At 42.8% G+C, this 12,700-nt stretch overlaps 1 protein-coding gene across 1 annotated transcript in view; it reads right to left on the bottom strand.

Moving 5' to 3' along the window:
• The window catches only part of CNTN1 (contactin 1), a gene marked incomplete at both ends in the record, with an annotated part of 250,063 nt that overhangs the window by 142,284 nt on the left and 95,079 nt on the right, over positions 1-12,700 (bottom strand). Inside the window, one exon of the mRNA XM_083365212.1 lies at positions 369-519. Coding sequence (XP_083221338.1) covers positions 369-519 — 151 coding nt within the window. The remainder of the gene's footprint in view (positions 1-368; positions 520-12,700) is intronic.

The raw sequence follows: 12,700 nt of genomic DNA, 5'->3' as shown, positions 1-12,700 counted from the left end.
AAAGCAACCACCATTCAAAAGCAACCACCAGGTTCATTTGTTTCTTGTCACTCTTGCCTATCTTTGTGCAATAAACAAAGCTCAAATGAATAAACCAGCTATACTGATGGAGCTGGAGAATTTGAAGAAAAAAAATGCATGATCCTGTTTTCCTTTAACAATGTTTCTTCACACAACTTAACCATGAAGAAGACCAATATGACCAGCTAGCCTAAAAAAATTTTCTGATTTATTAACAAAATTTCCCATTTCTGTGGTACACTTATATTCAGGCCAAACCATGCAGAAACACAGGGTTTTTTAATTTGATACTGAACTCTTAAATAATGCTTTATAGATTATTTACTATATTTAGTAGTAATACTAACCTGGTGGAGTTTCTAAGAATTTCTGTCCCTCTACTCCAGGTAATTTTTGGCTTAGGAGCTGCTCTAGGCTTGCACTCAATTATAGCCTGCCCTCCTTTTGCAGCCAAAACCTCTTTCTTCATTGGGTAGAATTCAAAAGTTGGAGGTAAAACTGTGAAGAAAAACATAATTATTAGACATGTATTCTTGCAATGCTACCAGTGTATTCCTATGTCTACTGCAGACACTCCTTTTGACAATAGCATATAATAGTCAATTGTACTGAAAACCTAGAGAAATTCTGCAGAATGAAATAAACTTGAACCATAATGTTGACTTTGTAAGACATTATGGTTTCATCTATTCTCAAAATAGAGAGTTTAAGTAAATAAATAATTTTATGCGTTAATTCTACTTGAGAAAACATATTTAATCTAGAAATTAAGAAACAGAAGAAATGTATTTCTTCTACATATTGAAAGACTCAAAAGAAACAAATGATATATTTGGTATAGCAGACTAAAATCAACACCAATGCTTAAAATACTATTAGTTGACAGAAGTTTTCCATCCTTACTGTAACTCACTAGAATCAAAAGAGAGAGAAAAAGTCTATTTGTCTGTCTCTCTCTATTTCTCTCTCCCTATCTTGAATTAATATATGCCACAACATTTTCTACAAGTTTCATTCTAATTCTTCAAATATTTCCAAAGACGTTTACACCAATTAGACAACACAATAACAATTTAAAACACTACAAATTATGCAAATGTACAACCAGCATTTGTATACATTTTCCACAATCCACAAACTTCTAAGTATGTAACAGAGTTCTTCAGATCAAACATGGAGTTTGTATAAAGCTAATGAGGAATCAGTTTGTTTTCAATGGAACAATCCTACAGCATGAAATGCAATAAAATATCACACATTTATATTTAAATGTAAAGCCACAATAGAAAATGTAATGTATTGGCCTTAATTACTGCAATCAGTTGCACAATGTAGTGTCCTTAATTGCTGTACTTAAGTAAATGATTGTTTAAATGGTTCTTTTTTAAAAAGTGTTTATTTTTATTTTTTCCAACTCTCCCCCATACATATCAACAAATTTTCCGTGATATTTTATCAAGTATTAACATACATTCTTTTTACAGTCTTATCTACCAGATACTCTTAATAACATAAATACATAAACATAAATTTTGGTGTTGCTCATCCATTTCCCCTTTTACTGTATCCACACTCCTCCTCTCTCTTCCCTCTTCTCTAGATTCTTTCTCCCTTTTTTCTCTTTCTTCCCTACTTCCCTCTTCTTCCTCTCCTCTCCTCTTTCCTTTACCGCTCCCCTCCCATTTCTCCCCACTTCTCTTCCTCTTCTCCTCCAAACTTCCTACTTCCTTCCCCCCTCCTGTCAGAACCCACTCCAATCCACATCTTAAGAAAGAAAGACTCTTGGAGACAAGATTGTCCAAGCAGGAACTTTTACTAAGACATAGATGATAGAAGGCATAATATACAGGATCTCAAAAATCTCCTCACAGATCAATATTTTTAAAGTGTCCCCAAGCAAAACCCCACCCCTCAATTCATTTGGTCAGTTCCGGATCAGTCAAGTTTCAGGTGGCAAACCCCTCATGGGAAAGGGAGAACCATCAGTCCATTTGTAGCACAGTCATTCCCTCCCCTTCACATTCCACCTGGAGAAACAAACCAGAATTCCCCCACCCCCTTTCTTAGTTGCTTGTAAGATAAGGAAGAGAGAATGCTTCTCATCGATCTTATTGTGATGGGCAACAGGCAGGCTAGATAAACAAAAAGTTACATCTAAGGAGAGGAAATGGAGGCAATAAACTCCCATGTTTATTCCCTTTCCTCCTTGGGAATGGCAGAATCCAAGGAGGGGGTGAGATTTGGGTTTGCACAGAAAGAGAGTTAAAAATGAAATATAAATGGATTCTGACATAAATGGATTCTGACATCCTGCCCTCCTTTTAAAAAAGGAGAGCTCCTCCTGTAGGGAAAACAAAAATATAAATATAAATATAAATATAAATAAATATCCCAGTTTGCTGGGATATTCTGTATGAAACTTCTTTAGCAACTTGGGTGCTCTAATGTGATGTTTATTGACCCACTCATTTTCTGAGGAGGGGAGGTGTTTCCAAGCTACTAAGTATTGAATTGCTCTGTGGTGTTTCCTAGAATCTAGGATTTCTTTTACCTCAAAGTGTTGTTCTCATTCAACCATGATAGGAGGTGGAGGGGGGTTTAGTCGTAGGGGTGACTGTTGTTCCCTTTTTAGTAAACTGCAGTGAAAAATTGGCTGTATCTGCCTAAGATTTTTGGATAGTTCTAATTCTACTGTTACTGGGTTTATGATTCTTTTAATTGGAAAAGGTACAATATATTTTGGTCTGAGATTTTTACAAGGTTGTAGGGATTTTAGGTATTTTGTAGATAAATATACCGTCTCTCCCACCCTGAATGGTTTGGGATCAACTCTCTTTTTGTCAGCCTGTGCTTTGTATCCTTGTCTAGCTTCATCTAAAGCTTTCCTAATGATTGACCAGGTGTTTGGTAATTGTGCAATCCATTCCTTCAGTGGTGGGATTTCCGGTTCATTTGGGATTAGTTCTGGCATAGGGTTGAAACTTTGACTGGTAGCTATTTGAAAACGAGTGTAGCCTGTGCTACATTATTGTAAGCAACTTCTGTGAAAGGGAGTAGGTCCGTCCAGTTTGTTTGCTGGAAATTAATAAAGCATCTTAAATATTGCTCAAGTACTGAGTTCCCCCGTTCCATTTGACCATTCCCCTGAGGATGGTGACTTGATGTCAGTCCCCGAGTAATTCCTAAGAGGGATAAAAATTCCTTCCAAAACTTTGACGTAAATTGTACTCCCTTGTCAGATATGATGCATTGGGGTGCTCCATGAAGTCTGTAAATGTGCTGCATGAATAGTTTCGCTAAGGCTTTTGCGGTGGGAATCTTTTGGCATGGGATAAAGTGCATCTGTTTGGAAAACAAATCTGTGACCACCCAGATGACAGTGTTCCCGTTGCTTTCTGGTAATTCCACTATAAAGTCCATGGCTATTTCTTTCCAGGAGGCTGAGGGGTTGCAGCCTCTTAGCCATCATGCACGTTTGACAGCTAGCCATGTAGCTTTCTATGTCCTTTTTCATTGATGGCCACCAAATTGCCTTTTAGTTAAGTATAAGGTTTTTACAAACCCAAAATGTCCTGCTGATTTTGTATCATGGCACAACTGCATGAAATTGATCCCCTGGGTGGCAGGTATGTATAACTTCTCACCCACCCAGGGTAGTCCGTCTTTGATTGTGCACACATGTCTATTTTTCTGGAACCATTCATCAGTTTCCAAGGACCTTCGGAATTCTATTCCAGTTTGGCTATCCACCTGTGGGTTGATTTTGGCTAGGGCCCTGGTGGTGACTAGTGCTGCAAGTTGTTGTTTGGGCATAAGTGGTTTAGAGTCAGTGACCTGTGTGGTGTTATATTGGGACATGCGAGATAATGCATCTGTCAAGAAATTCTTCCCCCCCCCCCGGTATGTGTTTGAGAGTGAAACGGATTCGATGACAAGGTTGGGACCAGTGGGCTTGCTTAGGAGCAAATTTCCTGGGTGTTTTTAGTGCTTCCAAATTTTTGTGGTCTGTCCAGACCTGGAAGGGGATTTTATTTCCTTGAAGGAAATGACGCCATGTAAGTAATGACCACCTCACAGCGTAAGCCTCCTTCTCCCACACAGCCCAACATTGTTCTGTCTCCGTGAGTTTCCTGGACATATATGCACACAGTTGCAATGTCCCCTCATCATTTCCCTGTAATAATACAGCTTCCACCACCACATCACTAACGTCTACCTGTATTATGAAAGGTTTATCGGGATCTGGATTTCTCAGTACAGGTTCAGCAGAGAAAAGTCTCTTTAGCCTCTCAAATGCCACTTGACATTCCATTGTCCACTTCAGGGGATGGCTGGGTTTCACTGCCACCCCTTGTTTTCAACAAGTTTGTGAGGGACAGGGCTATTTCGGCAAATGAAGGGATGAATTGGCAGTAGAAGTTTGCAAACCCCAGGAAACTTTGCAGTTGCTTCCTTGTGCAGGGTGGTGCCCATTCTAATACTGCCCTGACTTTCTCAGGGTCCATTTTGATGCCCTGTGGGGATATGCAATATCCCAGGTAGTCTATTCTTTCTTGGTGGAATTCACATTTTGATAATGTTGCATATAGGTGGGTGGCCTGCAATTTTTTCAGAACTGCTCTGACTAAATTAATAAGCTCCTCTTTGGTCTCAGTGAAGATAAGGATGTCATCTAGGTAAAACAGGACCCCCTTATACAGATGCTCTCTTAGCACTTCATTAATTGCATAAAAACTGCGGGGGGCCCTTGCAGTACAAACAGCAGGACATTAAACTGGTAGCAACCCATTGGGCAATCGAACACAGGCTTCCATTCGTCCCTTTCCTTAATCCTAATGCAGTAGTATGTTTCTCTTAGGTCTAGTTTAGTAAAAATCCTTCCTTTCAATTGGTGGGATAGCATATCCTTCATTAAAGGTAGGGGATACAGATTACTTTCACTAATTGTGTTTAGAGCCCTGTAATCTACGCATAAGCACATCGTGCCATTCTTCTTCTCCCTGAACAGGACTGGAGTGGCCACTTTGGGTTTGGAAGGCTCAATAAATCTCCTTTCTAGGTTTTTGTTTATGAATCTTTCCATCTCCGTCATCTCTTTGGGGCTCATGGAGCACAGTCTGTGCTTTGGGAGTTTTGCCCCGGGTTTGAATTCTATAGCACAGTCTGTGGGTTGGTGAGGGGGAAGCTCACCCACCCATTCCTCATTGAAAACTTCAGCAAGGTCCCTGTATTCTTCCAGTATTTCTGGTACCCCCTTCTCTTCCCCCACTAACGCTTTCTCCTCTCTTTGGGTTGGGGGGGTCCTTTGGGGTTTTAAGTTCCTATGGTCCCCCTCTGGGAAGTTGAGTTCTGCTGTCCTCCAAGTTACCCAGGGGTTCCATTTCTTCAACCATTCCAGCCCTAAAATCATTGGGCATTCCATGCCTGGGGACACTACAAGCATTATGTCTTCCTCATGGGCCCCCAGGGACAGGTGAACTGATAAGGTGGCTAGGGTAGCTGAGACCCCCCCTGCACCTTGCCTCACCATTTTGATTTTCTCCTGCGCATTACAATCAGCCAAAGAGTCCTCAAATCGCCTCCTAAAGGATGACATGAACTGGTTGAAGTCGTTGAGTTCTTGGGTGTTGGAGTCATGCAGGTTCACCACCCAGTCTCCAGCCAGTCCATCCGGGGCGGATTGCACAATGTGGATTCGGGCTCTGTCACTGGGGATGTCCCGTCCATATTCTTCTATATAACTGAGGACTTGAGTTAGGAAAAACCCCAATTGTGGTGGCTCCCCCGTGAATTTCACTTCCAGGGGCAGGAGTCTTTGAATGGATCAGTGCTTATGCTGCGGCCGATATTGCCACCCATCCTGATCCCTGTCTGTGGGTTGCTGGGGGTGGGTGCTGCTGAGGTGGTAGCTTCGGGTTCAGCGGATGTCCCCGGTGCTACAGGTTCTGGATCCCCCCCACTGTCTCTCCAGCTGAAGCTCCAGGCGCTGTTGTGGCTGCGGGATTCAGGTTTCTCCTCTCTTAGAGAGCCAAGGGTTTTTTTCATCAGGTCAATAGCTTTTTCTAGCATCCACTCTGCATGTGGTGCATAACTCCCGTCCTCTTCGCTGACGTGCAGGGAGCTCTCCAGCTTTTGCTTCCATTCGGGTTAGCGGCTGCTCCGCCTCAGGGTCACTTTCCTGGATGCCTTTTCCCACTCGCTCTTCCTTCCAATGCCCACTGACCACCGCGGTTTGGGGTCATGCGTCTCCACCACTTCTTCCCCAGAGGAATATGACGCTTCATCTTCTGATAGTTGGTGGGATTTCAGTTGGGGGGAGAGTTCCCTTTCCATGGGGCTTTCCTCCTCATTGTTAGACATTGTATTTTTTGCAAAGTCCCCTGGTAAGGTTCTTCCTTCCAAGTTGGCTCTTAATGCAGATCCTGTCTAATGTCAGAACCCACTCCAATCCACATCTTAAGAAAGAAAGACTCTTGGAGACAAGATTGTCCAAGCAGGAACTTTTACTAAGACATAGATGATAGAAGGTATAATAGACAAGATCTAAATAATCTCCTCCCAGATCGATATTTTTAAAGTGTCCCCAAGCAAAACCCCACCCCTCAGTTCATTTGGTCAGTTCTGGATCAGTCAAGTTTCAGGTGGCAAGCCCCTCGTGGGAAAGGGAGAACCATCAATCCATTCATAGCACAATCACTCCCTCCCCTTTACATTCCATCTGGAGAAATAAACCAGAGTTGCCCCACCCCCTTTCTTAGTTGCTTGTAAGATAAGGAAGAGAGAATGCCTCTCATCGATCTTATTGTGATGGGCAACAGGCTGGCTAGATAAAGAAAAAGTTACATCTAAGGAGAGGAAATAGAGGCAATAAACTCCCATGTTTATTCCCTTTCCTCCTTGGGAATGGCAGAATCCAAGGAGGGGTGAGATTTGGGTTTGCAGAGAAAGAGAGTTAGAAATGAAATATAAATGGATTCTGATATCTCCTCTACTCTTTTCCCTCTCTCCTCTCCTTTCTTCCCTCTCATTCCTCTTCAGATACAATTCAGCAACTCCTCTCCCTAGATTTTCAATATCTATATTAGGTATAATAACATTAATTTTCTATTACATTAATACTTCTATAAATCTGACCTTCTTGGTATATACTTCTATAAATATTTATACTAGCTCCGGTTATCCAGTACTGCAGACATGCCCGGGGGCCGGATCCGGCCCGCGAAGTGGTTTCATGCGGCCCGTGAAGCCATCCTGGAAACAGTGATGGAATGGCCCCCACTGCCTTGGCCCTGGCCCAGAGACCCTCCTTCTGCCAGAGACCCTCAGATCTGTCCCACTCCTGCCCAGGCCCCCATAGGCGCCCTTGATGCGAATGATGTAGAGCTGTCCACACCCACCCAGTAGGCCATACGCACTCTAGCCATGCCCACCCAGTAGGCCACGCCCACCCTGGCCATGCCCACCCGGCCCCCTGAGGGCAACCGCAATGCTGATGCAGCCCTCAATGAAATTTGAGTTTGACACCCCTGCAGTACTGTGTCACCTGGGTCTCCCTTCTTATCTCCTCCTTTTTCTTCCATCTAAATTAGTGTTAGTTATCTTTTAACCATATTCTCTTTTCATCCAATCATAAAATTTTCTCAAAATTTCATAATACTTTGACTGTCATATCTTTAATTATCATTGTTAGTCTATTCATTTCTGCACATTCCAATATTTTCCCGATCACCTCTCCCTCTGGGGGGGGGCTTTCGGCGCTTTCCAATTTTGTGCAAACACAATCCTAGCTGCGGTGGTTATATGAATAATCAAATATGTTTTCTCTTTGCTATATTTCTCTGGTAAAATACCCAACAGGAACGTTTCTGGTCTTAGTTCTATACATTGTTGTATCATCTTTTCTATCCATGTTCTAATTATACTCCAATAAGTTTTAGTTTCTACACACGTCCACCACATATGATAAAAAGAACCTGGTTTTTAATGGCATTTCCAGCATTTCATAGATCTATCCTTGAACATTTTAGCTAATCTTTCTGGAGAGATGTGCCATCTATAAAACATTTTGTATATATTTTCATTATACGCTGTCGCCATTGTCAGTTTATAGTTTCTTTCCCATAATTGCTGCCATCTATCTAATTGAATTATATATACAAAATTTCTTGTCCATTTTATTATTGACTCTTTCACTTGTTCCTCCTCTAATTCCATATATAGTAAGTGACTGCACATTTTTAATCCATTTTTCTTCAGTTCCCGTGAGTATTCCATCTAACTCAGTTGTCCCCAAATTGAGAGTCATTTTTTTATTTTTTTATTTTTCACAGTTCCTTTAATATACCACAAACTAACCAATGAAATATAAACATTTTTACAGGTATTAAACATTTATTATATCAGTAATGCTGTAGGTATATATCACCATACATAAATACATACACGTAAGTTTGGGTGCTGCTCATCCATTTCCCCTTTCACTGTATCCACCCTCTTTCTCTCTCTTCCCTCTTCTCTACTTTCTTTCTCCCTTTCTCCTTTCTTTCCTACTTCCCTCTTCTTCCTCTCCTCTCCACTTTCCCTCTCCACTCCCCTCCCGTTTCTCCCCACTTCTCCTCCTCTTTCCCTCCAACCTTCCTACTTCCTTCCCCCTCCTCTACTCTCTTCCCTCTCTCCTCTCCTTTCTTCCCTCCCATTCCTCTTCCGATACAATTCAGGGGTGATGTCTGAGCAGCTCCTCTCCCTGGATTTTCAGTCGCTATATTAGGTATGATAATATCCTTATCTCCTCATTTTTCTTCCATCTAAATTAGTGTTAGCTGTCTTTTAAGCATATTCTCTTTTTCACCCACTCATAAAATTTTCCCCAAATTTCATAATACTCTGACTTTGTCTTATCTTTAATTTTCATTGTTAATCTATTCATTTCTGCACATTCCATTATTTTCCTGATCACCTCTTCTTCTGGAGGAGCTTTCAGTAACTTCCAGATTTTTGCAAAGACAATCCTAGCTGCAGTGGTTATATGAATAATCAAATATGTGTTCTCTTTACTATATTTCTCTGGTAAAATACCCAACAGGAATATTTCTGGTCTTAATTCTATACATTGTTGTATCATCTTTTCTATCCATAATTTGATTATATTCCAATAGGTTTTAGCTTCTGCACACGTCCACCACATATGATAGAAAGAGCCTGGTATTTGATGGCATTTCCAACATTTCATAGATCTGTCCTTAAACATTTTAGCTAGTTTTTCTGGAGACATATGCCATCTGTAGAACATCTTGTACATATTTTCTTTATATGCTGTCACCATTGTCAGATTATAGTTTCTTTCCCACAATTGCTGCCATCTATCTAATTCAATCATATATCCAAAATTTCTTGACCATTTTATCATTGACTCCTTAACTTGCTCCTCCTCTAATTCCTTAGTTGTCCCCAAATTAAAACCATCTATTTTAACATCTTTTCCATATCTAGATTGTATTTGCATTCTCATGTAACAATCCATCTTTATTCCTTGTTCCTCTAATTGTTGTTTGGTTTTCAGCTCCCCCGTGTCTGTTAGTAAGTCTTTATATCTTATAATATTTCCCATATTAAAGATATTGGGGTGTATTAGCGCTTCCATAGTTGAGAGCCAATTTGGAATCTTCAAATAATGTTCAAATAATAGCTATGTATTCTGTTATGTATATGGAGTTAAAGAAGTGAGCCACTGACACCACCAGGTGGTGACGTACTCTATCTGGATTGGCTGGATAGTCCATGGCGGGAAATTCAGACGAACAGATTGTTCCCCGGTTCACCTGTGCCATTCAATAAATAGTGATCTGATGCTGTAACCAGTTGTCCAAGTCGTCCATGTGGTCCACGCGGTCCAGCTTAGCTATATAACAGTGGCAACAAAGGAGGGATTCCCGTTCCCATCTGCGTTGACTTTATAGCAGAAGTCATCTTCCCTACGAGGTAGCACTGCTGGACCGGACGCATCATGGCAAAACTTGGGCATATAAGTGAATTCTGTTTCAATATCGACGAGCCCGAAAGATGGGAAGCGCACCTGGGGCGGATCGAAGGGTTCCTGTTGATCAACTGGGTCACGGAGGACCGGATGAAAGCGGCAGCCCTGTTGTGCCTCAGCGGTCAGGATGTTTATGATATAGCTATCGGATTGTGTGCTCCCACTACCATCATGACCGTTCCATACATGGAACCTAAAGCAAAACTGGCGAGCCATTTCATGACAACGAGGGCTCCAATCTACTGGCGTTTCCAGTTTAACCAACGTATCCAGCATCCGGGGGAGACAACAGCACAATATGTTGTGGCGCTGAGACAGGCTGCCCGTTCTTGCATGTTCACCAATCTCGAAGATAGAATTTGAGATCAGGTCATATTTGGGCTAAGAGATCATCAGCTCCGTCAGAAAATCCTAGCAAAACATCCAATGGACCTGCGAGAGGTCCTAGATGAAGTTATGGCCCACGAGACGGCCACCAGCCCCGGCAAACCAATACACCGCTCCAGCAGCAGCCCAGGTGGGACAGTCCATTGGGAGTCCATGGCGTTTGGCAGAAGCAGACAGATGGACAAAGAGGCAGAAGTGGATGCAGTGCATCATAAGCCAGGAAGACAACCGACGCGGCAGGACTATGAAGAAAGCCATCAGAAAACCCCAGCGGCCAGCAGAAACACTGTGTGCAGCTGCAACTGCAGCTGCAGAGAACATAAACCGTCCAGCGCCTCCAACCAAAAATGTGCCAGCTGTGGAGGGCACCATCACTGAGCAACATGCAGATTCCGCTCCGCGAAGTGTCGCTCCTGTGGCAAGATGGGGCACATCGCAGCCGTCTGCTGGAATCGCAACAGAGACAGCCTGAATGAACTCCAAGCCATGGCATCGGCATTAGAAGGTACTGGGCCCCTGCAGCACAGGTCACCAAAGTCAGGGGGGAGCCGAGGAACCGTGTCGCACACGGACATCCATCAATTGCTTAAACCAAAAATCACGATAGAGCATCTGCAAGGTGTTCCTTGCACGATGGAGCTCGACTCCGGCTCCACTGTCTCAATAATCTCGTATGAGACATTTAAAGGCATTTGCAGCCGGAGCAAGCAGCGGGTTCCTCTTAAGCCCAAAAATGTGCAGTTATCGGATTTTCAGCACACACCCACTAAACTCAGGGGTAAGGCTACCTTGCTAGTGGGGTTCAAGAATTTCCAGGGTCCTTTGGACATACTGGTAACAGAGGAGAAAAGGACTAGTCTAGTGGGGCTGGATTGGTTCGATGCTCTGGGTATTTGGCTGGGGGGGTGTAAATAGCATCCAGCCCAAAAGCCTCAAATCCATCTGCAAAACGTTTGCAGACGTATTCGAGGAAAAGCTGGGCAAGTACAATGGCCCCCTTATTAACTTCAAGCTAAACCCCAGTGTCCTACCGGTACGAATCAAGCCCCGAAGAGTCCCATTCGCTCTCAAACATAAGATTGAGAGCGAATTGGACAGGTTTGTAGAACAAGGGGTGCTAGAGCCCGTGGAAGCGGGAGAATGGGAGACCCCTATAGTGACCACTCTGAAGGCAAATGGGGAGGTAAGAATATGCGCAGATTATAAGGCCACGGTAAACCGGGCCTTGAATCCGCATGCTTACCCGGTCCCGATGGTCTGACACATCCTCTCTGCAGTCCAGGGCGGCACCATCTTTGCTAAGTTAGATTTGGCGCAGGCATATCAGCAGCTCCCAGTCACCAAGGAAACGGCGGATGCTCAAACAATAGTGACACATAGAGGAGCTTTTAGAGTCAAGCGCTTGCAGTTTGGCATCTCTGCAGCTCCTGGGATATTCCAAGAAGTGATGGAAAGGACTCTCAAGGGAATTCCTGGGGTATGTCCTTATTTTGATGATGTTCTGATTGCTGGAGAATCTGAGGAGATCTTGGCTGACAGGCTGCAAGCTGTTTTAAGCAGATTTTGCTCTGCTGGGCTCAAGCTAAAAAGGGGTAAGTGCAGTATAGGAGTGGCATCCACTGAATTTTTAGTGTTCAGGATTGATGCCAAGGGAATTCACCCCACAGACTCTAAAGTGAGAGCAATAAAAATGGCTCCAACCCCAACGAATAAGGCTGAATTGCAAGCATTCCTGGGGTTACTTAATTACTACCATGCGTTTCTGCCACACAAGGCAGCAATTGCGGAGCCTTTACATAGATTATTAGATAAGAAATCCCCATGGAACTGGACATTAATCCATGAACAGTGTTTCAGGAATCTTAAACAGCTATTGTCCAGCGATTCAACTGTTACGCATTTTATGGAAAATAAGCCCATATGCATCACTTGTGATGCATCCCCTTATGGCGTGGGTGCATCATAGAAGAAAATGGGGAGCGAAGGCCTATTGCATATTATTCCAGAACTCTGTCAAGGGCAGAAAGGAATTATGCTCAAATTGACAAGGAGGCCTTAGCAATAGTGACAGGAGTCAAGAAATTCCATGATTATCTGTATGGTAGAGAATTCACTATTTTTACAGATCACAAACCATTGTTAGGGTTGTTCACCACTGATAAACAAACACCACAAATTCTTTCCCCAAGAATGCTAAGGTGGTCTATATTCTTATCTGCCTATACTTGCAAACTGGTCCACAGACCAGAGAAGGATATG

Source organism: Vipera ursinii (genome assembly GCF_947247035.1).
Source record: "Vipera ursinii genome assembly, chromosome: 6".
In the NCBI taxonomy this organism is placed as follows: domain Eukaryota; kingdom Metazoa; phylum Chordata; class Lepidosauria; order Squamata; family Viperidae; genus Vipera; species Vipera ursinii.
Note: the sequence above shows the minus strand (reverse complement) of the source record. Positions and strands in the feature narration are given on the sequence as shown.